At 47.5% G+C, this 27825-nt stretch overlaps 1 protein-coding gene across 3 annotated transcripts in view; it reads right to left on the bottom strand.

The window, feature by feature from the left end:
• Positions 1–4407: 4407 nt before the first annotated feature.
• Positions 4408–27825, bottom strand: part of DAAM2 (dishevelled associated activator of morphogenesis 2) — a 243722-nt gene continuing 220304 nt past the window's right edge. For all 3 annotated transcript variants that reach the window (XM_073338564.1, XM_073338566.1, XM_073338565.1), the window contains 3 exons: positions 25337–25468; positions 14142–14312; positions 4408–11459 (listed from right to left, as the gene is read on the bottom strand). In XM_073338564.1, coding sequence (XP_073194665.1) covers positions 11244–11459; positions 14142–14312; positions 25337–25468 — 519 coding nt within the window. In that variant the 3' untranslated portion in view covers positions 4408–11243. The remainder of the gene's footprint in view (positions 11460–14141; positions 14313–25336; positions 25469–27825) is intronic.

Raw genomic sequence — 27825 nt, 5'->3', positions numbered from 1 at the left:
GAGCTACAGCTCACTTCATCGGATGCATACTGTGGAAAATACAGAAGATTAGGTGACTTTCCTAAAGTCACACAGGCAGTCTGTGACAGAGTCGAATAGAACCCAAGTCCCCCAAACTGGCACCCTAAGTAGTGGACCATCCTTCCCCCCAACACAACATCCAGAGAAACGTTCTGCTCTTTTCTTTTAATGTTTAAGTATTCAATGCCTGAGTCATTCTAGACAGACCTCCCCAGCCAAGCTCCAGCCCAGACAGAACCCGCGTGGGATCCCTTGCACAGACCCAGTTAGCCAGTGGTCTCCAACTCCGAGGCATCAGCTGTGATACTGAGTGACAAGCAGCCCAGATACCCAGGACAGGAACATGGGTGCCAGCAAATAGTCACATAACACCACAGGAGAGCCCAACCTTCACATCCGCCGCTACCTTCTAGGAAGACATTGAGGAGACTAAGCCAGGACCAACCGAAGGAAAGCAACTCCCTCCCCAACAGAGCTCTGCCCAAACTGGGGCTAACAGAGAAAAAACATCTCAAAAGTAAGGCAGCAAAAAGCTACTTCAAAACACCCATTGGTTACCGCCACAAGAAAATCATCTAATTCAACAGCCTTCAAACCACAGTTCAAGCCTTAAAAAGCCATTAGTCATGTTCTTTCGTGGCCCAAGCTCAGCTCCCAAGAACTCAGCCATCTCTTCCAGCGACCTCCATAGCACTCTCTACGCTTCTGAAGATAACGGATCCACCTGCGACTCAGGGGTGAGCCGGGGGCTAAAGGCAGGGAGAATGAAAGGCAGCACAGATTCCAGTGCCCCTTGGCTAGTGTACAGACCCCCTCCTCCACAACCACTGGGACAGCTCATGCCTGGGTCTGATTTCATTTCCAGTATACGGCCCTTGTGGGGCAGAAGCACTTGCCTCCATCCTCTGCACTGATCTGGAGAGAAGAGACCGGGACATCACCACAAGGAGGAGAGGCTGGAAGATGCTCCTGTGCCAGGTCCTTTCCCTCCCACACCAGATATCAGACTGCTTCAGCCCATGCTCACAGTTGGAACAGGGCATGCATCTCTCTCTTTTTCTGTAGCGTAGACAATGCTGCACTTAACTAAAGCAGCTGGAACACGAGCCCTGCTAGGCTTGGCGACCACTGAGTAGAAAGACGTGGTTTGCCCTTTCTAACTATGCAGAGGGCTTGTCTAGCTGTTAGAGAAGGGGGACATGGAGGCTGGGTTCTATTTCCAGCTCTGCCACTCACTTCCGGGGTGACCTTGGGAAAGAGTCTTGTCTGTGCACTTGCAGCTGTAAAACAGGTAGGGCAGGGTGAGTCGAACACAGAAATCCAGAGGGCATTTAACAAGCAGAATATAAAATGCTAGCCCCAGAGAGCATGCTCTAGTCTGCTCCCTCCTAACGCCACTGCCTGAGCCTGCGTCCTCCCAGTGGACCTTTTCTAGAGCTCCCTGGTGGAAACTGTTAGCTCCTGATTGCTCCTGGCCTGCAGCCCTGGATCATTATCCTAACTGCTTCCACCAGTGTGGGTGCAGAGCTGCAGGAGCCAATAGCAGGGAGTTGACCCTGGGCCTGCCACATCCGACAGTCCATGTGTTGCTTGAAATGCCCTGGGGCCTCACCTGAAGTTTCCTGTTGGAACATACTCTGTTACTATGTTATGGAACCAGAGCTAAGGAGCCAAACATGAACAGGGGGCCTACCATGTAGCCCAGATCAGTTTAAGGATGAGTTTAGCTAACAAGCCATTCCTCCTCCCAGAGCAAGGGAGGTTTATGTGCAAACAAATGACAGCCATGTGCATTTCACTGGGAGAAATCATTTAATGCAATTTTTGATGCAAATTAGATGCCCCCTCTCAAGCCCCAGGGAGGCTCTCAGTGTTGCAGGGTGAGAGAACCCTAGCCTCTGGATATAAGCAATGGCCTCAAAATTTTCCATTTCTGCATCTTCCAATCTATTCCCCCTTTCATTCCTTTTCCTCCTTGAAGTACACACCATTCAGCTCGTCTCTTCCTCTGCCCTCCCTGCTGCTGTGCCACTCTCTCTCCTCCCCCTCCTCTGTGCCTCTTGCCCTCACAGTCTTCCTCACCCCCATCCTGAAAAGCTTCCTCCCCCTTGGTGATGACCCTTTCCTTTTAGCTAGGGTCACTCCCTTGCCCTTGTCATTGCCATCAAGATGATGCTTACCTAAGCAAGCAATCCCATAGCCTGGATCATAAACCTTGTACTCCCTTCTCCGTCCTCTGACTGTTGCTGTCACTGTGGCCTCACCGCGTGGGAGCTCTCTGAGGCAGGATTAGTTTGGGCTACGGTAAGTAAAGGGCATAGCACTCTTTAGGGACTCTGCCCATAATCTCTTTGACCCAGCCCCACAAAGGTATTTCGGCACCTCATTCCAGTTTTTAAGCTCCACAAAACTCCCTCTTGGCTGCTGCCTACCCCTCTAGGCACCTAAACTCACCTGCCACCTACATTGTCAGGGTAAAAGGTCTCAGTGCACCTAGGGGCTGCCTGGGTGCATGTGCCCTGGTGCCTTTAAGTGCCCAGCCACCTAGCTGCAGCCTAAGCCCCGAGGCAGTGTGCAAACCGGGGGGGGGGGAGGGGAGAGGAGGGAATAGGAGACGCACCTGTCTCACCTGTGGGGCCCAATCCATGGGGCATGCTCAGACCCACTCCAACAGATCAGACCCTTTCAAAATCTAACAGCAGCACCACTGCTCACCTTATAACTTTGAGCCAAGTGGTTAGGCTGTTCACATGGGAGCCCCCCCCCCCCCCGTTTCTCCCCCTCTGGCATGGAGAGGGGGAATTAAAGGGTTTGAACAGGGATCTCCCACCTCTCAGGCAAGTGCCTGAACCACTGAGCTATGGTGGGGGGGTGGGGGGTCTCCTTCAGTCTCTCCTGTTGAAGTTGTTCCTCTGTGAATAACTAAAGAGGAGGCCTTGGGCCAGAGAGAGAATAGCTCTATAGTCCGGTGGAGGAGGGAGATCCCAGGTCCAGTTCTTCTGCTCCAATTATTAGTTAGCCAAAGTGGAACAGCTTCAACAGAGAGACACTAAGGGAGCCTCACAGAGTATCCCACAGTTTAGGGGTTTGAGCACCCTCCTGAGATGGGAAACTCCTGTTCAAATCCTTTCTTCCTTGTAAGCAGAAAAGGGAATGAAACCTGGGTCTCCCCCACCCCAGGAACAAGCTCTAAGCACTGGCCAATAGTTATAAGGTGGGCAGTGACATCACCTCTTCCTCCAGCTGTTTTGAGTGGAGGTAGGCAGAGGCCTAATTCACTCGCATAAGAAACAACTTAGGTGCATAACTCCAGAAGTGGGGCAGGGCTTAGGATACACCCTTCTCATCGGCATCTCCCACTGGCTAGCTTAGACAGCTCCTCACCTTGTGTGCTGGCTTTTGGGGATATTAGTCTTAGTCCAGGTCTACACTACAAAATGATATCTACGTAACTTATGTCAGCATGCAGCCACTGCAGTTATTAAATCACTTGTGCAGACGTGGCTCCTCGCGTCAGCGGTGTGCGTCCTCACCAGGAGCTCTTGTATCGATTGTATTGTCAGGGTGGGGAATTGTGAGACAGCTCCTGGAGGCCAGTAACAGTCAACATAAGCAACACTCTCTACACTGACGCATCAGCCTAACTACATCGACTGTAACTCTACATCACCCAGGGAAGCGGTGTTACTAAATCAGTGTAGAGAGGCACTTACGACGGTGGGAGCCAAACTGAAATGAAGACACTTCCACAGCTAGGTCAACACAAGGCAGCTTATGCTGACCTAACCCTATAGTGTAGGCCCAGGCACCTATTTCTCTCTATTCACTGTAGAGGGTTGGCGCCTAACTCAGCTTTTGTGGCACCCAGTGTTGTTCCAGTGTTTTTCTAGGTGCCGCAAAGTGAAGTGTTTCAATATTCAGCATTGCAACACCTTTGTGGATCTGGGCCTTTAACACTCTGCCCTCTAATGTACAGAATGGAACGTGATAGGTCTTTGAAAGGACTACCACCAAAACAATCCTCCAAAGGGGAGACTGGATTGGGCTGGTATTCAGCAATGCCATGTGGGAAGCTCAAGTTCTAGTCCTGGTTTGTTGCTTGCTCCCAGCGCTGAGATCCCTGCAGTGGAGGGGTAACAGAAAACAAGGCTGTACCATCTAAACAGTGGGCAGTGGACACCTTGCATAACTGTTGGGCTCCAAAGAGTGTTCTCAGTTATGTCTTCTTGCCCAAAGAAAGGTCATGGAGAGATGGTGGGGCCCCAAACTGGGATACTTCCTTAGAACATCCTCCCCCCACCCACACCTATCAAATGTGCCCAGCTGACATCCAATAAAGCACATGGAAAATTCAACCATAAAATAATTCACTGCAACAAAGTGGGGGCAATATATCTTTAATTTTTTTTTTTTTAAGTATTACAGTATATTCTTATAAAAAGGTGCAGATAAAAAGGACACTACAGGTTTTGTACATTTAATTCATTTATAGTCAAACTGACCAAGAAATGAGGATACACTAAGGCATTACAGCAGCACCGGACCTCTCCCCAGCTCTGCCCCTTCTAATTTAGTACGTGGGGGAATCCAACAGTGGACAGCAAGTTTCAAGCTAAACTTAATGCAAGGAAGTGAGAAGACTGGATGAGATGAGGTCCTAGCAGGAGCAAGCACTGATCTGAAACATCCGACGTTTCCTTTCAGCACTGAGACATTTTTTAGGAAGCCTTTCCAGATGGTAATTAGACGGGTGGACGATAGCTGGGCGCAGAGGGCTTGCTACTAGTGATAAGCCCTTCTAACAATGTACTGTGTGGAATTTGTGGAACATGCTGCAGGCAACACAAAAGGAAACTAATGGAGTCAGATGCTGCTCCCAGTTATACTGGTGTAAATCCAGGGCAGACTGACCTGACCACACCAGAGCTGATCTGGATTTATACTGCTAACAGAAGCATCTGGCCTTAAAGATCTATAGAGTGTTCCTCCAAGAATGAGAACAACATGGTAAAGGGCTTTATGACTCTCTGAAGTATCTTATGGACACCACCACTGGAGAACCCATAGCCCCATTCTGTGCTGGCATACACATGTAGCCATATGAGTTCACAAGTGCTATGTTAAGCAAAATTTGGACAGCTTTGTTTTTGCCATAAATCCCATAAGGATTAAGTAGCCTTAATTAAACTGCCCACTGGGATCAGTAGTTGGGTGGAGCCGATCCATGGAAGATGTATGTGCAGGATTTAAACTTCTATTAGAAAACAAAAAAAAAATCTAACCCTTACAGTTGTAAAGAAAATCTTCCCAATGTGTAAAAAAAAGCCACGTGCTGTCTCTAAGAGACAGCAGCCAGAAAGGAATGATAGCTCAGAGTGGTGAGGACTGTGTCAGTTTGGTTCAGCAACCTATTAACTCTGAAGCCTAATTATGAGAATTTAAAGGACAACAGTGTTCTGTGTTAAGCACTTTTGTAGAAACATCCAGCTCCACTGGGATGATGGGCAGAACTGGGGATTGTGGGCGGAGTTTGAGGAGAGTGCTCATACCTTTTGGCCCACTGCTCGGAACTGGAATAAAATAAAATCACAATGTGCAAAAGCAACAGATCTGTAATTGGTCTAAAAGAAAAAGCTCTTTGGGTTCGATAGTGTTGGGGCCAGCTCACTGCTTTCAGGGAGGCATGGGACCAATGGGGTTTCAAAACCCCAGGGAACACTCCCTTTCTCCTTCCTTCCCCCACCCAACTGATGACATGCAGCCCAGCCCAGAATTGCCAAGCAGACCGGCTAGCTGGTGTAATGCCCTGGCACAGTCTCAATAGTCTTTGCTGTAGTGCGGTGCATACATGCAAACATAGCAAACTAGAATAAGGCAAAAATAAATAGAGGTGTCAGATTTACAGCTTCCCCCTAGAGCTTCCTAAAAACCTTAATTCTTTTTAAAAACATTTAACCAAAATAAAAAAAATACCCAGAAACAAAACTGCATACATCATGTACATCATGAACTGTACAACCTGTCTCCATTCCCCTCAAGGACACTTCAGACACATGTCTCTCCCTCCACAACCCAGCTCAGAGTGTCCCTGAGGAGAGGAAACATTCCTCCAAAGAGGCTGACCCTCACAGAAATACCCACCCAGCCCCTCACAACCTCTCTCCCTTCCTCGGACACCACAAGCACGTTACAGAAATGCTTCTGAAGAACACCCAAGCCATCTTCCCCTTGGGAAGTCTCTAGCCACTAAGCACTAGTCCTGCTGCGGCCGCTGAGGTGGCAGGGGTGGATTTGATGCCTGGATTTTCAGTCAGCTGCAGAATGTGGACTGGCCTTTCTGCTCCCATGTTGTGGGGCTGCTTTGAGGTCAATTGTCCTGGTCTCTAGAAATGTGACTGATTCAGAAGTGTGACCCAGACCAGAGACAGACAGCCAGGGAGGGACTTGACTAAGTACTTGTGCTAATAACTTTTCTGTGGCCACCTGGAGCAACCCTCTTAACAATAATGGGCTTGCACAGGGGTAATTAAGGGTAGACTTGGACCCTGGGGGCCAGATTTAAGGAGATAGAAAATACACTCTTCTGTAGCAGTGAGACTCCAGGGGAGGGACTTGGCTCAAGGGAGGACAGGCAATGTTACCTTCAGTTGGGCTAAAAACTCTGCCACGGATCCAGAGGAGCTGGCTGGTGGAAAGAGCTGAGGAGGGTGCTCAATCAACACACACCTCTATCTGTTCAGCCTATCCACTTTTGGGGCCAGGCTGGCCCCTTACAGCTGCCCCATTGCAGAAGAGGTTGAAGCTACGTTGTACCACTGTAACCCGGTTCCCTGGCCGGGAGCAGGGGAGAACAACTTCTCACTGCCTGAGACCTCTGCCAAGGTTTGCACCAGTATGACTCTGGAATTAACCAAATCCCAGCTCTACTGGCAGTTGCCCCAGACAGGTTCTCCTGCGAGCGTGTCGTCTTCACCTTGCGCATGCCCTGGCCTTCCTGTTCTGTTTCCCATTGCCTTCCCTTCCCTGGGATTTGCTGGTACATAGCAGGCCCGCTGTCAGCATCCCTCTGGGGCTGGCAGGACGGTCTTTGGAAAAGTGGCTGAATCCTTCTTACTAGCGTAGGGTTTAAGTACTCTGAAAGAGCTGCTAGGAAGGCTTCAGGAGGTGCCTCGGTTAAGCTACAAAAGAGGCGGTACTTAAAGCTGCCCTCCTGTGGGCTGCTGCTTTCCGCCTGCCAACATGCTACCCCAGGGCTTTGTGTGAGCAGCTCCTGTAGGAGGCTGAATGGAATGGTAGGAGACAGGAAGGTCCGTATCCACGCCGGTGCTGTTCCCCATTTTCCTTCCATCCATAACGAGCCAAAAAGGCCAGCTGCACACTACAAACATTCCTGTCAAGAAGGATCATGGAGGTATCAGAGTGAGGTGGAGCAAGGCCTGGACAGCAGTGAGGCACTTGGGGGTTCCCAAGGCAGTGGCAGAGAAGATTTTGGCTCTAGCAGCAAGTCCAGGAGCTGTGAGATCAAGGGCAGGTTCACAGACGTGCAGGACTCTCTGTGATTGCAGCTGATCCCCTCAAGGTGAACATGCCATTGGATTCCCACAAGGGAAACACTGAGGCTGCACCTACCCAGACTGTTTCAGGGAAGCACTTCCACAGCTGTAGCTTGGTCCAGCTTCACTGGTGCTTGCAATGGCAGGAGTGCTAGTGTGGACTGGCAGGGCTGAGCTAGGACCAGAGAAGCTGGAGATGGGAAAGCTCCTGGGATGCTGCAGGGCTGGGCTGAACCAAGATGCAGAGCAGCACAGGGGTGGTGGAAAAGCAGCAGAGCCCCTATGACATTGCAGGGCAAGTCTCAGATCGGGGAGCAGATCCCAGGGATTGGGGAAGATGGGAAATTGGGAGAGCACTGCAGACTGAGCCCCTTCATTTAACTGTTCTCTCTCCCTCGCCCTTCCATCCCAACACTCGTATCCTCTTGTTCCAGCGAAATGGACATTTTATTTCAAATCTTGGGAAATGCTGGCTTCTGGACTCAGCCAAGGGAGAAAACACCAACCAACCAAAAACCCAGAATGGAGCTCCTGCGGGTTCTTATGGTCTCACAGCGAGCACCAGTCACTGTCAGTGATCACAGCCCGTATCCTGCGCCTTGTGGGGCCCCCTGCTAATACAAACTCATTCACTTGAGAACAAAGACTAGGCAGGGCAGCACAACCTTCATTTTCCTTCCTTAGCCACTTAGTGGCTCTCCAGAGAGCTGTGTTTGAACAGCACAAGGGAGTTGCACTGAGTCACAGCACCCCTAGGTCTAAAATCAAGATGGAACGTAGTCCCAGCATGAAGGCGGGTTCCAGGGCAGGGCCAGCTGTTCCTCCCGTCCCACATGGCCAGACACTTCTCATACCATGAAAACATGTTAACAGGCTTTTCTCCCTGTTGCCACCTGTCAGTGGTAGGAAATGCTGCCCACCTTCAGGATTCAAAGCAAATGTGTCCAAGCCCACACCAAGGGCCTCCTCCTCCCAAGAGCATTTTGCTATGGGGCAGGCGATCAGAGAAGGGGAACGCGCTAAAGGCTCCTTAGGATGGAGAAAGCAGCCTTGATCCAGCGTCAGAGACTCAAGCAAAAAAGCATCAGAGACTCAAACACCTGATGGTGAGAAATAGAGCTGAGTAGATCTAGAAGGTGTATAGGGGCTCCTGTAGGCTTTTCAGTCACAGTAATCTAAGTCCACAGTGCGGCCCACAGTTAGAAGGGTAGACGCTAGCTGGGCACAGAGGGCTTGCTACTAGTGATAAGCTAGGGCTTATGAATTAGTGGGTGAGCACTAAAACCGGGGAAGATAAAACAGGTTAAAAAATCCTGATCTTTATAATCCTTAAAAATCTCAGACTTGGAATTTGGAGACTACCAAAAACTAAACCCAATTGTACACCAATTTGGCATGTATTACGTTCTCATATGGCTCTCACAGGGTGGGTTATATGGCATGCTTTAAAAAAATAGTGACCCATCGGCCACCAAAAATAGTGTTGGAATAGAGCACTGATCTGATAGGGGGCAGCAAGGAGCTTGTGAATATAATTTACAGAAGAGATTTTTAAAAAATCTATTTTGGAGTTTTTAAAAAATTGCTTAAAAATGTGAGTTTTTTTCTTAAACTTTCAAAACCTGGTATGAAAATACAAAATCTCTCTCCTAAAAGGTGCCTGTGTCTGCCACAATGGACATTTCTGTTCACTGCTAATCCCCGAGGGGGAAGGGAATAATACTGAAGGAGAATGCACGCAGCTCTTGTAAGATACCAGCTCTTCACCATGAGTATTCTGCAGAGGTGCAGTGGTCTGGAATGTCATCAATAGGGAAATTCTAGGGAGGGAGACTTAAAATACAGTAAACAACATTACAGTTTTTAACTTTTTTTTCTTATCTCCATACTTTACATAATTATTTAACCTTCCAAAGTTCAGAGAACCTCCACAGTGTGTTTCCCCGATGTTGTCTGAATATAATACTGATCAGGCAGTGTGCCTAGGGCATGGAGTTTTGTCCTGCAGACTCAATGCTGAGCCTGAGATTAAGTGACATTTGGAGAAAAATAAAGCCAAGCAATTAAAGTGACAAACTGAGCTGTTTCTGACTTCCTCCAAACTGAGATTTCCTGCTGTTTGTTTTTTAATGCATATTTTGCAGACGATGGGTCTCTTTCTCTCATCAAATATCACATCCAGAACGCTCCTTTCTTTCTCCTCCTTTTTCTCTCCGTGGGAAGATAACCAAAAAGCTCACTTAAGGAAGACAAGACAAAAGAAACCGTGACAACCTGCATAAGCTAGTCTCATTACTAGAGTCGTGAAGGTGATCAGAAATAGCAACAAAATAGTCAGTGTCTTTCTTGTTGGCTTGTTTGTTTTTGGCTGTGTGCTTTACATTTTTATTTTTTAATAAAAAAATTCCTATTAACTAATTTTCAAAGCCCTCGACCCACTCAGATCTGTGTCCTCTTGATTAATTCCTGTCTTGTTTATGGCACCTTCATTGCGAGCAACACCTTCCAAGTGGAAAAGATCCTGTCTTTTACATGGCTGTCCTTCACATAGTATGATGTTCTATGGTTCCTGCAGGGGTTTGTTGAGAAGACAACTTCGATGCAAACTCGAGTTCGTTCCAATAAAGTTGTCTTTATTTAGGACCTTGTGATGATCCCATACAGTTCCCAATTTCCATTGGGTTGCGCTAACAAAATGATGCAAAAGCAGTGTGAAATTATCAGCACTGGGAGGCTATTACCCTCCTACCCTTGGGCAATGGCAGTAGGCTCTAAGGGCATCTGGATCTGGCCCCGATCAGCTGTGGGTTCATTTTCTAGACTCCAATGCAGAGCACCCATTCTAGAACATGTATTTCACTCTCCCCCAACTTTTCCGGTTCTAGAACATCCCTAGAAGCTTCAACAGGTTCCAGAAAACGGCTTTAAAAAAAATTTCAAAAAAAGTTGTGTAAATGGTTTCATCAATTCTGATTATTGGATTTCAAGCCAGAACTCCATCTCATTTCCAAACCCCGTCCTTCCCCTCTGAGCGTCATTTGCTTTGGCTATTAGAGGCCACAAAAAGCAAAAATAAAAATACACAGTACATGAGATCAAAAGCATTTTTCAGGTTTAGTCAATAACTCTTTGTAAACCAAGTTCTGGAAAGGAACTCCGTGGAAAACTCCTGAAGGCTGCTCTAGATCTCGAGAAAGCATCAGGCATGTTCAGAGCCAGCCTGAGATGTAATGGTCTTGCTTAGTCTCAACAGACGGAGAACACTACTTGTTTGTACTTTGGCACACAGCGAACGATCTTCCCCCAGCTGCTGAGTGGTCCACAAGACCCAAGTGCTTCCTCTGGTCATCAATGGGCCTTTGCTGAGCTTGGAGACAAGATTCCCAGAAGCAAATCGGCCAATGTTCCCAATGGCCCAGTCACAAACCCTGCTGGCTCCACCGAGGCACTTTTACAGCCATTCCACATAAGGCGCATGGGGGAGGGGCGGAAAGTTGGTCATGAAAAGGTAACGTCTCCAGCTATGGGCTGGGTGAGCCCTTGGGGGCAACCATCAGCCAATTGCTGTCACACACATTCATCTTTCTTGGTTTGTTCTTTGTCATCATCTTCTTTGGGTTGGTTTTTTTTTTTTTTTTTCCTTTTAACGTCCCCTCCTTCCTTTTGTTGTTAATAATTTAGTTTGGTCACCGCCCGCTCCCGACTCGTCTCCAAGCCTTGGTTCCCCGAACGCTTACGGTTGCGCTTGAGCTTGGATAAGTCTTTGTCAAAGACCTCGCCCGACCTGAGGGCTGACACCAGGTCGTCGAACTCCCCACTCTCCTCGGAGATGCTGCCGACCTTTGCTTTCTTTTGTCGCCTCTCTTTCTCCCTCTGCTCTTTCAGCTGTTGAGAAAGGCACATGGATTTAGGCTTGGCTGGGGCTGGACAGAACATTGCATTGTTAAGGGACGTTGTCAAGCAGGCACTAAGATACCACGGCAATTGGCGTGATGTGGAAAGCTAGATTACGGGGGGGGAGGGGGGCTCAGTCCTGAGCCCTGCTGCACACGGGGGAGAAAGGAGGCATAAGAACCCCCCTCAAACCCTATGCCTGAGCCTGTGTGGGAGATAGCAGCCATACTGGGCTGCTCCTCTATTCTCCTGTGCAGGTGGAGGTTTGTCTACCCACCCCCCCTTCTCCCAGTCCTGCACTGAACCCAGCATTAAAGGGGGACACAAGTAATTTGCAGTTTGCAGATACTTCCCTCATGGAGCAAGGGAGAAGCAGAGCAGAGCCCAAGAATTACAATCTGGTTCATGTCCTGCTCTTGGGGCAGTGGCAGCTGCATGCTACACCCTATTCAGATGGGGCTGGAAGGTTACAGCCCAGCCCATAGGTGAAGAGAGGAGAGAGAATAGACAGACCTAGGTTAGACCCCAAACTAAGTACAGGGTGTGCTGATAAACCCAAATAGGAATAGAAATCCGGTTATTCAATCAAACCACATGCATTGGGATGGAGTCAGTCTCCTACAGTGATGGGAACACAAAGGCAACAGAAAGAGCTCCAGAAAGAGAAACCAATTATAAACAGAAAGTGAAGCAGACCAGCCAAATTGCACTGTCCAACCTGAAGAGATGCAGAAAGTCAACTAATACGATCAGTGATGAAAAAGAAGACTTGATTTTTTTTTAAAAAAAGTTTACTCGCCGAGTTCTTCCCTGGGTGATGCCCTGCTTCCCTGGAGTGACACCAGCAAGGGGTCTGGCCATACGAGTTTGTCTCACTAACATCCATCTAAGCTCCCCAGCACTGGCTGGCTCCTTGGGTTAGGGCTCATGATCTGTCCCACATGTACAGACCCAACCATAATGCTCTCTTTCTCGATGTTAGCCTCCGAGATGCAGGAGGAGCACCTTCATATATCAAACTACAACCCTTCTCCAGGTCAGTGAAGGGGTCCTGTTCACTACCTCTTCCCTGAACGATGGTGGCTGATGGGAGGCATTCAGGAAAGTGGGTTACCATAGGGAAAGATTTTCTGAAAAGAGGGATCCCATCAAGTTTGAATACCGGACACTGGGAAACATACCCCTTCCCTACCAACCTACACAGGAAATAAACCTAAATTGTTAATGTGTACCATCGCCTGCTATTCCAGTTCTGACCACACACAGCTGTGTCTGTGCCCCACACTCTTGGCCTGCAGCACCCCCTGCTATCTCAGCCCTGGGCTCCCTACACACAGCTTTGTCCATCTCCCTCACCCCCCACCATCCCAGCCCTGGGCTCCCCACACATAGCTCTGCCCAGGTCCCCCACCCCGGATCTGCAGCCCCCCTGCTACCCCAGGCCGTTGAGGCATCTCAGAGCTGCTGACCTACAATACCCATACTTTAACAACGAACCACTTCACTTTTAAATACTTAGCCCCAATCAACCGACGCCAAGTACTGGCATTTTAAATCCCCTCATACAGCAACTCCAAGGACAATGCTGAAGTCCTGGGATTTCTCTTTAATCCTCCCTCCGCCTCTGAACCAAGCCAAACAGAGCGGGTTGGTTGGTTGTTTATACACAAATAAAAAATAAATCAATAAAAACTCAAAGCAGCAATCCTCCTAAGCAAGCCCTGGGTTGCAATAGCTGCTGGGGTTAAAGTGCCGGCAGCACAGGAGGAGGTAGAGGAATGCGGAGCAGTTCTCAGGCCTCAGGAACGGGGGAGGTGAGAGAAGGAGGTTAGTTCACCCCGACCCCCAGAGTTCCAGCAGGAGAATCAAATGATGCACGCACGTTCTCCCTACCCTGGCAGGGCCAAAGGCAGCCTCTGTAACCAAGGCACTGAGGGCAGCCAGGGGGAAATGCTGCTGGTGTCTGCAAGGCAGGCGCCAGTGTGCTGCAGTGTCACAACGCGCTATCCGGGGACAGGCACAGAACAGATGATAATCCAGGCTGAATGGAAGCAGCCCAGTTGGCAGGACCAAGCAGGATCTGGCGCCAAGTGCTTTCAAACAGGAATATCAGCCCTAAAGCAGGATGGTATCCCCCATGTGTGCAGGGGAGGCAGCCCGCCCAATGGCCGGATGGCATCCTTCAGGTGTGGGGAGGGGGGCACCCAGATGTCAAGGAGGCAGCTTGGGGGCTGGGACAGCATGCCCTGGTTTGACAGGCCAGCACCACCTCTTTTGGGGAGAAGAGTGCAGAACAGATCCCTGGGAGCTGGAAGCCCTCCATGCCCCCCTCTCACGTCAGCCCTGAGATTTCAAGGCAGCCACCAGATGTTTGCCCCTGATGACTGAAAACTCTGTCAATAACAAGGCCTGCAGTGAGAGGGAAAGCACACAGCCAAGAGCACTTTGGCAGGAAGGGGAGCCGGAGGACAGGCAGCTGGGACAGGAGAGGAGAGATGAGGGACAGGTGGAGGAGAGCCAGGCTTGCAGGAGCGAAAGAGACAGTGAGAGAAGGTATCTGAAGCAGTGGCAGGGATGGAACATGAGCTGGGTAATCGTCTCACTTGGCCCCTGTTCTCTTGAGAACAAGGAAAGAGGCGTCCCCTCCCCGATGCCTCCTCCCCCGGTTCTCACCATGGCCTCCATGCGTGCCCTGCGCTCCTCCTCCTCTTTCTTCTTCCTCATATTCTCCAGATCTTGCTTGGCCTCTGTGAACGACTGCAGGAAGGTGTCGAAGATGCCAAAAAATTCATCTGGCTGCATCTTGCCCTCGTTCTCTCCAAAATGCTTCAGTGCCTTGGCATACTGTCAGACAGGGAGAAGAACAGAACACGAGCATGGCAATTAGAAGGGCTGTTCAAGGGGGACAAGGAGATAAAGCCTAGGGACGGCTTTGCACAGCACTCGAGCCCCTTTGGGTTCTTTTGTGGCCCATGGGAAATTGCCTCCACAATCTGCTGCTGGCTAAGGAAAGGCTATTTGATCTCTCCCCGAGGGTCTCCCCTGAAGAAGATGCTCCCTTAACTAGCCAGCTGGCATTTGCAGGCAGATTTGGAGGGCACCAGTTAAGCACCAATGTAAAAAAAAAAAAAAAAAATGCCCAGTGCCTAAGGGCCACAGAGTCATTTCAGAGAGCAGCTGTCCAGCCACACCTCAGTAACATCACTGTAACCAATGATGAAATGTTTCAGAGTAACAGCCGTGTTAGTCTGTATTCGCAAAAAGAAAAGGAGTCCTTGTGGCACCTTAGAGACTAACCAATTTATTTGAGCATAAGCTTTCGTGAGCTACAGCTCACTTCATCTGATGCATAAAAGTGGAAAATGCAGTGAGGATGTTTTTATACACACAGACCATGAAAAAATGGGTGTTTATCACTTCAAAAGGTTTTCTCCCCCCACCCCACTCTCCTGCTGGTAATAGCTTATCTAAAGTGATCACTCTCCTTACAATGTGTATGATAATCAAGGTGGGCCATTTCCAGCACAAATTCAGGGTTTAACAAGAACGTGGGGGGGGGGGGGGAGGTAGCAAAAAACAAGGGGAAATAGGTTACCTTGCATAATTACTTAGCCACTCCCAGTCTCTATTCAAGCCTAAGTTAATTGTATCCAATTTGCAAATAAATTCCAATTCAGCAGTGTCTTGCTGGACTCTGGTTTTGAAGTTTTTCTGTTGTAATATCGCAACTTTCATGTCTATAATCGTGTGACCAGAGAGATTGAAGCATTCTCCGTGAGTGCTAATCGGTGTCTGGTCAAATGAGCCTCCCCCACCACCTCGCCCCTCTGCTCAATCGAGAACGTGGCTGGGGTTAAGAGACCCTTGCCGTAACATGACCGTCTGTTCTATCACTGGCCTTTTGCAGTGTCATCCCTCACTGTGGAGGCCACTGAGCAAACAAAGGGCGTTGCTTGGCAGAAACCAGGCTGCAGACAGACAGGGCAGGAGAGGAGGGTAAGGAAAGCAGCCAGCGCTCCCAGGGGGACTTAAAAGAGAGTGGAAACATCAGAAGTGGCCTTTATTTTACAAGGCGAATGCTGAGGCTATAGGAAGCATTTGGAGGCTGCCAACTGGCAGGACTTCAGTCACAGGGCAGCCTTGATCTGGCTGTGGTGAAGTCACAGCAAAGCCTGCCTCTGGGTCATGAGCCCTGCAGCCCTGGCACAGACAGGCCGTTGCCAGTACATGCACACATCATCATACTCACCCACTCGGACACAGCCATAAACTTGCACGAACCCACCCACATGCCTTGCCGCTGATACTCACACAGAGCCATATGCCCTCTCAATGATACTCTTGCTCCGAGCACCGATCCACACACACATTAGCACCCATAAGCGCTCTCAGCCAACACACACACACACACACATCCACACACTCCCCCAGCGGAGATGTTCATGCCCTCCCCACAGACACACCTGCATTAAACCACACCATGACTCCTGCAGGCTAAAGATTCGCTGCATTTGATCACTGCAAAGTGCTTTAGGTGCACACCCAATTAATACAAATGACGATGGTCCTGGTCCGTGGGGTGACAATCTAGCTGCCCATCCCCCACTTGGGTGATTTTATAGAACGTGAGAGAGACCAAGAGCTGTGTGGTTTGTACCCCAAATGAGTGAGAAAATGAGTGAGAAACTCTGGGATCCAGCCTCAGAAGCCCCTGCAACTCTGACGGCTGCACGAGGATAGACACTGGGAGAGGAACAGCATAAGCATCACCACCCAACATGCACTGAAGGGGAAAGAAATCCCTTAACAAAAATGGATGAAGGAACAGTTTCTTTCTGGCACTGCCTGGGAAATTTTGCAATTCTCCCCACACTCCCTCTCCTTTGCTCTTCCTGCCAGGCTTGTGCAAAGCTGTTTGCAGCAAAAGTCTAGTTCTTTAAAAAAAAAAAAAAAAAAAAAAAAAAAAAAGTTGTTTTGGCAAAAAACCCCAAACAAACAGAGGAATTCAGAGTAGCTGACAGTAAACAAAATTTGCTGCAAGCAGCGCAAGTTGCGAGCAGGACAGGAGTTAAAGGAGGAGCAGCAGCCACCGAGAATCAGAGACTGCAGGGTGCAATTGCAGGCTAGCAATGGATGCCTGTTGTGTTGAGTTTAACCCTTATCTCTGGACATATATATTGAGAAAATTACAGTAGAGAGCAAGCATCATATGTTTCGACTGCTGGGGATTCCGGCCCTTCCCCAGGGAGACATGCCAGAGATTGTGGAGACTGCCCCTTTGAAACCTGAAAAAGAAGATCCCTTTGCTTAGTTCTCTCTTTTTCCCATTAGAGGCCAACCAGCAAAGGGTGGCGGGATGGGGGCGAAGAAAGAGGGGAGACTTCTGTAGTGCACAGACACTGCCATTGTGCACAGAACAAAGAGCCCAGAACATTCTACAACCACGGGGGACAGTCCTAGTCAGGGATTCTCTTCCCATTTAACTCCTTGCCATGGTTTGCAGAGAACAAAAAAGTAAGGCACAAATCAAGACCAGCGACATTCCTTCCCCACACAAAACATGCACAAAATGGTCTCTCTCTTGTTCTAGGCAATTCCCTGCCCTTTGAACTCCCACAAAATTTGCCAGAATGACTCATTTACTCAAAGGCAGGACAGAACCCAAATCCTCAACTCTGTACGGTTTCTCACTAGTATCTAGTTCACAAAGAATAAGAGGTTATTACTGCCACCAGCAGGAGGAGTTACTCTGTTAGATCAAGTGGCAGAAGCCTGTGCTTTTAGCACTGGAGATCCTGGGTTTAGTCCCTGGCAACACCACACAATGGGCAGTCATTACATCTAGCGATGGTCAGTTTTTGTCACAGGGGTTCTTGTAGGTAGGGATGGGAGCACCAGTGCAGAAATGGAATGAATCTTAACATTGGTCTGGATTATCGAACTTTGGGAAGGTGAGTGAGATGGTGCACCAATACTAAACTGGTTTAAACGAACGGAGGGGCAATCCCACAGAGTACATAAGTATTGACTAGTCCTTTTATTGGACTCTCAAAGACCTGGACCTTTCCTGGGCCTCTTGAATCCTGCCTACGTATAACATGTGCATAGTTCCCAAGTGCCATTCTTAATTCCCTTAAAAAGGGGTAATGCACACTCTATACTCCTGACTGCCATTTGCCCAACGGCGACCATGCACCAGCTACTCTTGCTTCATCAGCAGGGATGCTCTAGTCATTGCTCCTCTCGCTAAATGGAGTCACAGACTTCCACTGCCTCCTTAAAGGCACCATACCCTCATTAAAGAAAAATAACGGTCGGAGAATCTTGTGAATATAACTGGTTCTAGATTTTGAAGGAACTTTGAGGAAGGACTGTGCTGGATGCATTCTGACACCTCATGATACCACATTCGCTTATTGTAAAGCAATGAAAGCTGAAAGGTAGAAACATACAAGCTACAAGTTTACGAAAGGTAACAAATGAACAATGAAACAAAAACTATGGTTTATTTAATTAAATGTTTTCTCTCTGGTCCCCACTCAGAAAAAGTGGTTGGAGCAGAGGAATATGAACCAGAAGAATGGATTCTAGACCCAACTCTGATATGACCTTCTGCTAGTCCAGTGGTAGTCAATAGGGGACCACAAGCCAAATCTAGACTGTTAGATGCTTTTGAATAGACCCCCAAAATGTTATTTACTTATTTTTTATTATTTTCTCTGGAGTTTGGAACTTGCAAGGATTTAGTTAGTTAATGTCTGTAGAGTACTCTATAAATGCAAGTATCACTGAAGGTGGGATGCTAAGGAAATCTCATACCCTTTAAATTCCAACACACCCTCTATTTTAGGACTTTACCTACCTACCAACTGAATCAGTTTTGCAACGTATGCCTCTCAGCACTTACCATCTCCACCCAGGACACTCCACTGCAAACACATTGCTTTCCCAGTGTCCACCCTACACTGCATGAGCAGCATGTGATGCATTGCCACAGCCTTTGCCTTACTAGCAGCTTTGAAGTGTAAAATGGTCAGGATCATGTGAAGGGTGATTACGACTCAATGGGCCTCCTTGTTGAAGTGGAAATTTCTGATTGCCTGGCTTATCCCCAGCTGGCTGCCCATTAACTCTGCATGTGTGCGTGCCTCGGGCTGAGCCTGCTGTGTGCTCCCCGGCTGTCACAATTCTTTACAATAGCTGTCGGCCTTACGAGAAACGACATGTTTATCTTATTTGAGATAGTGAATTACACATGCCCTAGCATGGGCATCCGAGACAGATCTGCTGCATTTCATGCCTCCTTGTGTCAACCCCAGTCCACATCTCACAGACACTCCGTGTTATTCTGGACTACAGGTGTCTCCCTCATATAGTCCCCTCTACAGTGGGCACAGAGACCCTGAAGATGGGTTTGCCATGAACCTCCTTCCCCCTCTGCTCATGGATAGGTAAACCATTCCCTGAGGTGCCATCAAGCCTTCATCATTTGGGCCCTGTTTGTCCACGTAATTGTGGGTTCCTGATAACCTGTGGGTTGCATAATGCTGCATCATCAATGGAGGGACACAAATAAATTGATTGAGCTTGTATCACTTCCTCTTATGATCTGGTCAATGCTTCTAGCATAAGTATCATCAGCCCTGCCCATTACTTGAATGAGAGCACTCTACTGAAAACACAGTATGCTGCAGTGATTCAGCAGCTGGCACTCCTCTCTGAATCGGTCTCTCCCTTCCATCCCCATGGCATAAGGTGGTGCTGTGCTGCATATGTGGGGTTAGAACTACATCCCAAGCCCCTATAAGCAGACATCATAACTGATCAGACTGCTGAACAGGCTGAACCCGCAAGAGCCAGAATGCTCCAGTAGACGGGCGTTCTGATTCCCCAGCCAGTGGCCGGAGTTCTATTTCTGACTCGGCCACTGATGTTTTTAGTGACCCTGGGCAAGTCCCTTAGGGTACATCTACACAGCAATTAAACACCCACCGCTGGCCCAGGTCAGCAGACTAGGGCTAAAGGGCTGTTTAGGGGTATAGAGGTTCGGGCTTAGGCTGGAGCTTAGGCTCTGGGACCTGTGAGTTCGAGTCAGCTAACCTGGGCCAGCCAGGCGTCTTATTCCATTGTAGACATACCCTGAGCCTTTGACTCTTGCTTCCTTTTGTGACATGAAGACAATGGTACTTATAGTAGCCTCTTTTGTAAAGTGCTTTGAAATCCACATATGAAAATTAGGTAAGTACTAACCACTGTATTTTGTGATGTTCTGTGATGTCAAGCACTGGAACATGGATAGAAACTTGCTTATTACTTAAGCCATTTGGGGGAAGATACATGGGCAAAGCAAGATGGAAAATGTGGGGTTTTGGGTGGAGGGAAGATTATAACATGGGCTGGTATATATTTTTCATTAAAATAAATTCATTTCCACAACTTATCACTCCTCCATCTCATGATATAACAGGTCTGTATCTCATTGCCTGCCAAACTTTCCACTGAATTCCTCTTTTTGCCAAAGCAAATGGTTTAGACAGTTGTTTATTTTAAAAAGTTGTTTCAAGAAGGAGATGGAAAACGGGACGGCAGCACACAGTCGCAGCTGTGCCCGCCAATGAAACATCAAAGGGCTGCAGAGACCCCACTGGAAGCGAGGGAAGAGGGGGCGAACCACAACATTGACAATTATCCTGGAGTCTCCAAGCATTATTGAGGGACTAGCAATGGGAAGAATGAATTGTACCACTTGCTCTGAGCAAAACTTAAAAGACTTCCCTAGTCAAGCGATACCAAAAAGTTGTTGCTATAAGACTCCAATTCTGCAGCAAGGCAGTTCTACTAAATGCTACTCTGCTCTTTATGGGCCTGTCAGTGGAAAGACTCCTCGATCTCCACAGAGGTTGGATGGGACCCTACATCGCCTTGAAACCTATTGATCATAAAGGATATTTGAGCTAGTTCCATGGTAGCCAATAGCGACCCTGCTCATGCAATATAGACACCATGAGCATTTTTGACACATTAGATAACTTGTCCTGGGCCATCTGCATTTCTAATTTAGTGTAGGTTGGGGAGGTGATTTATTTACCAAATGGCTCTGTTTGAGATGGCAAGCTTTGGTATCTGTCCATGCCTCTTGGAATGTGCCCCAGCTTGACTCCCCCAATAGTCCATTAGTCTCAGCAGCTGACAGAAGGAACCAGTTCCAAAAGACCGAGGGAGGCCAACTTTTGTGTTTGAAATGGACATTCTGTCTTTGCTGCTTGGACTGCAGTATCCCTGCGTGCCTTGTAGCTCTCTGCCATTAATGGCTATTATCTTAGCTGGATTTTCACTTTCCTCTGCTGCTCTTCAGAACAGTGCTACTATGTTTGTCAAATTTACTGGCATCCAGCGGCTGTGCAGATTTTGACCTCCCATCTTAATGATGCTCAATATTGGTCCCCTGCTTGCAGTATTGTTACATAGTCAAGTCGTAAAAAAAGATGAGAATGGACAGGCTCCCACCTCCCTTTCATCTTAACCTTGCCAAGGTTATTTCTTTGTCTTCATTATGCCCCTGTACTGAGCAACAGTGGGCAGAAGGATGCGTGGTGTTGATTTTATATCTATTCCAGCTTCTGCACTGTAGAGCCAGCTTGTGAATTCTAATCACTAGGATAATGATCATGTCTGAAATATACATAGCGTCTTTCTTCCAGAATGATCCAAAGTGTTTTACAAACAGATTATAAACTATACACACAGGGTGAAGTTCACCCATGTGCAGAGAACAGATACAATGCCTTTGCTTCACTTCAGTGTATTGTCAGCACTTATGTGGGACGTTAGTGGTACACAGGCCTTATGGGGTAAATGTCATCCCTAGCAAGTAGAAAAATAAAATGTACACCATGGGAAGAACTGGTGAAAAAAATAATTGATTTGGCTTCAGCGTTTGCACTGTTTTCCCACAAAACCAAGGAGGACAGTTCTCTCAGGTGACACACACACTCATCCTGTTTTCCCTCTGAAGAAAGCAATGTTTCACATGTGGATCAAACTTGTGAAAATTGGTGATAAATTTCAAGATGGAATTTCTCTCAATCCCTCCCCCGCCACACACACACAGGAAATGGCAGAAAATATAATCCCTTCATCAAAACTGAATTCTCCAAAAAAACCCCAATCCCTCACAGGTGTTACAGTGCATTGAAGGTGAAAAAGCCATCAGCAGAACAGTGCCCAGCACTCTGAGTGAACCTATTGAGAGTTCGAGCCAATTTTTCAGCCTGATTTTAACTGAGCATGCGTTTTGCGCATGCACAGATGATGGTGGTTACAGCATTTCACTTGCAAAGATAGAGGCCAGCGTCTGAGAATCTGGCCCTTAAATTTAAAACAACATCACTTCTTCACGGGGCCAATTGGCATCAACTGGTCCAGTCGTCGTCGGTCTAAGCAAAGAAGCCAAAGACTGCATGGGCTGTGTGAGACTGAACTCCCCCCCTCAACATTAGATGCGGTCTAAGGTAGGGCTGAGGTGCACTCGTGGGGCTGTGTGGAGGAAAGCTGCACTACACCTGTTCCATGGGTAAATAGACTGCTCTGGTAGGGTCTCTTCTATGTTATAGGTAAAGTTTAAGGTGTTAGTTTGGCCTAGGGTCTGAGAGACCGCCTCTCCCTCCATGTCATACTGGGTTCAGGGAAGGTATTGAGCTGCAGCCCCATTAGTCTGAGAGAGTGAAGGCTGCAGGAAGGCCTAAATAGCTTGAGTGTACTGCCCTCCAGGACAGGCTGTAAGGTCCTTTGTATCCCTTAGCAGCGAGGAAATGGGAAGACTTGAGTAGGAGCTTTTACTACCGGATCATTGTTGGTTGAAACTGTGCTGATTAATAGCTGAAAAGAGACTACTGGAGTTGTCTCTCTTATCAATGAATACTGGAGGAGCAGAGAGGAGCAAAGGGTTGTAGCGTTCTTTTGGAGTGGATTTCTTCTATAAATCTAAATAAATAGAGAGCATATTTTGCCAGCACTAAAGACACCCAAAAATCACTTCTCAGGTTTGAAAAGATACTTGGTATTGTTTTAAATCCAAGCTCAGGAAAGATGGCTCTGCCTAACTCCTGGCAATCAATTAGCCAGTACTATATTTAGAATGCTATTCAATCCCAGCTGTTAAAACCAGGACTTCATTATTAAAATCAGTGAGCCAGACCATTTCTTCCAGGGCGCATTAGGATTTTTTTTTTTTAAGTCCTTTCCCCCCACTCCCCATTTCATTTCTAGAAATCAAAAGGAACAGGATAGTGAGATCTCTGTGTATTGTGTCCTACTTTTGCTGGGCAGTTGTAGTAGCAGTTTCCATGGCAGGGACAGAGCTCACGATTCAGCAAACAGAGAGCCCATTGAGCATGGGAGCTGTTATGGGCTCTGGGAAGCACATCTGGTTTGTTGAGAATTTCCAGTTTTGAAAAAAGAGCAGGAGGAGAAGGGGGAAAAAAGAAGCGAACATGAGAAATAGCACAGTACTGGTAAGGACAGAGAGTTCTCTTTCAGGAGTCCAAGGCAGCTCAATGCCAGTGGGAGAACCAAAGCTCTAGATTCAGCAGAAGCTGGAAAGGCATATGTTCAAGAATAGTAGGGGTGTGTTAGGAGAAGGTAATAGGGAATGGGGGAAGTATGTTATAGTCATTAAAATAAGACTTCTCTTGTTAAATGCTTTATGTTGGCAAATGTCAAAAAACGTGTGCAACAAGTTCCAGACATATTGGTCTGGCTGTGGGGAGACGCTCCAATTATCCTTAAAGCAACAGGATCCCCTTTTTCCTGCCCTGGCCTGATCAAGGAAATGTTGTATCCATGCCTCGGAGTGAATGATTTTATGTGTTTAACCCACGCTTGACCCCAAAAGAAAACGCCTTGTGCCAGTCAGTGCATGTCAACAGAATGTACCTCTTCTGTGCTACATCAGGTATCAGAGGGGGAGGACAAAGGACATTTGTATAATTATAGGTAAAATGGTTTGTATACTGTAGGAACCGACCCAAAACCTCACACTCAAAATTTATACTGAACCAGAGTCTTCTTGATGGTTGAAAGGTCTGCTTACCTCTTGCTCTCCCCCCAGCCACTCTTTTCTTCATTCTTTTGTGTCTCTGCAGTTTTTTGATCCCAGACAAGAATAAAAGCCAGAGGTCCAAAATACCCCCAGAGACTGGGAGTTCTCTTCGGGAAGCCATACTACAACCAAAGTGGAGGGTCTGGAACATAAGCCACCCTTCCCTTGCTATCAGAGCCAAATGAGGACTTCTGTTCAATTTTTGCTGTACCAACCAACCAGCTCTTGTGATTTCAGTGGTGTATGCTGTGAGGCAAACGCTGCAACTTTGAAAAGCCAAGTCATCCCCATTGTGATGAAATGTTGTGTCAGAGTGATGGCACAGCATGGTGACAGGACACTGTATTGTCCTGATCCTCCTTCAGCATCAAGCTTGTCTTCTGAAAAACAGGAGGCCTGGCAACCCAATTACAGATATTTTATTCACAGTTCAGCTTGTCCCCTCACACCTCTCACTGCAAGCTACTGACACCAGCAATGGAAATGAACTGGTCCAAGGGAAATAATTTGTTTGCTTTGGACAGCCAACTGCTTTTAACATACCAGCCAACCAGGACAACTTTGCCATTACATGCTGTTTATTTTAGGACTTGTTCTCTTTTAAAGATGTTCATATCCTTATGAGCTTTTCATACATACTCTTTCCCATTCAAGCAAAAGACAGAGGGATTAATGCCAGCTTCTAGTCATCAGCAAAGAGCTGGCACCTCTTCAGAGGTCTACACTTCCCTTACTAGATTTTTTCAAAGCAAGTGTGAGCTGATGACAACAACTGAATATTGATACATTTATGGTACTTTTTAATGTGAAGGATCCCAATGTTTCTTGCAGATGTACATATCTCCCACCGTTACATCAGCAGAATTTAGCTAAGTTTTGCCAGGAGACCAAATCTAACCACCCTATTCTTGAAAAACATGCCGTGGGATCTTTAAGAACCAAGGAAGAGTGCGCTTCCGATCTCTCATCCAAAAGACAGAACTCCCAATAACACAGTATTTCCTAACACCATGTCACAAAACCCACCATTGCCATTCCTCCCCATACACACCACCCTCATCAATAAGCTCCAAAGAAGAAAAAGATTCAATGGGCAGAACCTAGGGATCTGGGTTGTATCCGTTCAGTGAATGGGACAGACAGACCAAACCCACCACCTTTAATCTGAAACTCTTTGAATATCAGGATGTTGCCTCCCACCACACCTTGCCCTCATTAGTGTCCCAGCATCTTAAATCAGCTGCTTCCATTTTGGCTCCAGAGGCATGTTTCTGTTCTCCAGGAGATACTGACCAAAGATGGCCAAAATCTCTCAAGAGCTGCTTGCAAGGTTCAGACTCTGCCCCAGATTCATCCAGGAACCTGAGGACTAGCCTAGACTTAACCCATGCCTGAGTGCTACCATCATGGCCCGCCCATAGGGAGTAGAGGACTTCAGTCCCCAGGGCTGCCATTCTGGTACTTTTCACTGGGAAAAAAATACATGATATGGGGGAAGGAAAGTAGCCGCCGTGTCTGCTGGTTAGGGGTTTCCCTCCCTCCTCGTACACAGAGACATATGGGGTACACAGTTTTCCCCTTGCTCTCACTAAGCTCACTCATCGGGATCCTAAAGAAGCAGAAGAAATAAGCTTCCTAGCTGTCAGAGTCAGAATGATAGGTAAAATGGTTTGGATACTGTAGGAACTGACCCAAAACTGTAATGAGCCACAGAAGGTGGGTCTGAAAGCTGCAGGTTCCAGTCAAGCACTTTCAGGGATTTTCCTACCTTGTCCCTAGCCTCGTTCAGAAGGTCTTCTAGCTCCGAGAAGCTGAAACTGGCCACAGTGATGAAGTCACTCATGACAGGCACAAACCTGTCCCCTGCTTCCCGCATGCGTCTCTTCTGATAGTCCAGTTCCTGGAAGAGAAGAAGTCAGAAGCATTGATTGGCAGCCAGCAATGGCTCCTCAGTGAGAATAATGGGGCTGGGTAAGTCCAGTTGTTTCAGTTAACAGAGAGCACGGTCTCTCCCCCAATATACCCATCAGCAACTACAGTTCAGAACCACCCCCAGCCTCTGCTTTCACCTACTCAAAGGCAGAATCTCCATGAGATGGATACAAATCTTATTTGTTGTCTCCTGGATCCTGCAATAGTAACAAAAGAGTTCCATACTATCCATTTAATTTCATAGAATCATAGAATATCAGGGTTGGAAGGGACCTCAGGAGGTCATCTAGTCAAACCCCCTGCTCAAAGCAGGACCAATCCCCAACTAAATCATCCCAGCCAGGGCTTTGTCAAGCCTGACCTTAAAAACCTTTAAGGAAGGAGATTCCACCACGTCCCTAGGTAACACATTCCAGTGCTTCACCACCCTCCTAGTGAAAAAGTTTTTTCTAATATCCAACCTAAACCTCCCCCACTGCAACTTGAGACCATTACTACTTCTTCTGTCATCTGCTACCACTGAGAACAGCCTGGATCCATCCTCTTTGGAACCCCCTTTCAGGTAGTTGAAAGCAGCTATCAAATCCCCCCTCATTCTTCTCTTTCGCAGACTAAACCATCCCAGTTCCCTCAGCCTCTCCTCATAAGTCATGTGTTCCAGTCCCCTAATCATTTTTGTTGCCCTCCACTGGACTCTCTCCAATTTCTCCACATCCTTCTTGTAGTCTAGGGCCCAAAACTGGACACAGTACTCCAGATGAGGCCTCACCAATGTTGAATAGAGGGGAACGATCACGTCCCTCGATCTGCTGGCAATGTCCCTACATATACATCCCAAAATGCCATTGGCCTTCTTGGCAAGAAGGACACACTGTTGACTCATATCCAGCTTCTTGTCCACTGTAACTCCTAGGTCCTTTTCTGCAGAACTGCTGCCCAGCCATTCGGTCCCTAGACTGTAGCGGTGCATGGGATTCTTCTGTCCTAAGTGCAGGACTCTGCACTTGTCCTTGTTGAACCTCATCAGATTTCTTTTGGCCCAATCCTCTAATTTGTCTAGGGCCCTCTGTATCCTATCCCTACCCTCCAGTGTTTCTACCTCTCCTCCCAGTTCAGCGTCATTTGCAAACTTGCTGAGGGTGCAATCCACACCACCTTCCAGATCATTTATGAAGATATTGAACAAAACCGGCCCCAGGACCGACCCTTGGGGCACTCCACTTGATACCGGCTGCCAACTAGACATGGAACCATTTATGACTACCTGTTGAGCCCGACAATCTAGCCAACTTTCTATCCACCTTATAGTCCATTCATCCAGCCCATACTTCTTTAACTTGCTGGCAAGAGTACTGTGGGAGACCATGTCAAAAGCTTTGCTAAAGTCAAGGAACAACACGTCCACCACTTTTCCTTCATCCACAGAGCCAGTTATCTCGTCATAGAAGGCAATTAGATTAGTCAGGCATGACTTGCCCTTGGTGAATCCATGCTGACTGTTCCTGATCACTTTCCTCTCCTCTAAGTGCTTCAGAATTGATTCCTTGAGGATCTGCTCCATGATTTTTCCAGGGACTGAGGTGAGGCTGACTGGCCTGTACTTCCCAGGATCCTTTATTGTATTGCTAAGGAACCTTTAGTATCTAAGTGCCACATAGCTGAGACACTACGGTTTTCCTTATACTTAGAATGGGAAATAACTGGAACTCAGATAACACTGTGTGGTAACTACAAGTAAATGCTGATTTATTTAATAGTGCAGTGGTATTGTGGATCACAGGGAAAGCATTTCAGGAAGCTGTCCCCTATTTTGGAGCTAGGCTGATGGCAGAAAGTATCTTTGAGAGAGCTGCTGAAGCACACTGGTTCTACAACAGCGATGAAGGACTGCATTGCCCCTAGTTCACGGGGGTATTTTGAGGCTTGCCAGCATTTGTCCCTAATTAATATCTGCAAAGTGCTTTAAGATCTTTGTATTAAAGACGTTGTAGAAGAGCAAAGCCTGGTTAGTGTTCAGACACGGAGTTGTCTGGCCATGTGGTAGAGTAAATACAGTCTTAGGTATTTGCCTTCGTCTTATTTTTAGAAGTTTTGCAAAACACAACCGAGGTGCCAGGATTTGGGCTTTTACTCTGGGATACTGCAGTATTTCTATCAGAGGTGAAGGATTTTGTTTAAAAAAATCTGCTTAAAAGAATGATCATCAGGGCAATTTGCTGGCCCACCAGTTAGAGCACTAGCCTAGGGCTTGGCAAACCCTCATTTAAGTCACTGCTCTGTCACAGACTTCCCATGTGACCTTGGGCAAGTCACTTAGCCTCTCCA

This window comes from Lepidochelys kempii, chromosome 3, assembly GCF_965140265.1.
Source record: "Lepidochelys kempii isolate rLepKem1 chromosome 3, rLepKem1.hap2, whole genome shotgun sequence".
Lineage (NCBI taxonomy): Eukaryota > Metazoa > Chordata > Testudines > Cheloniidae > Lepidochelys > Lepidochelys kempii.
Note: the sequence above shows the minus strand (reverse complement) of the source record. Positions and strands in the feature narration are given on the sequence as shown.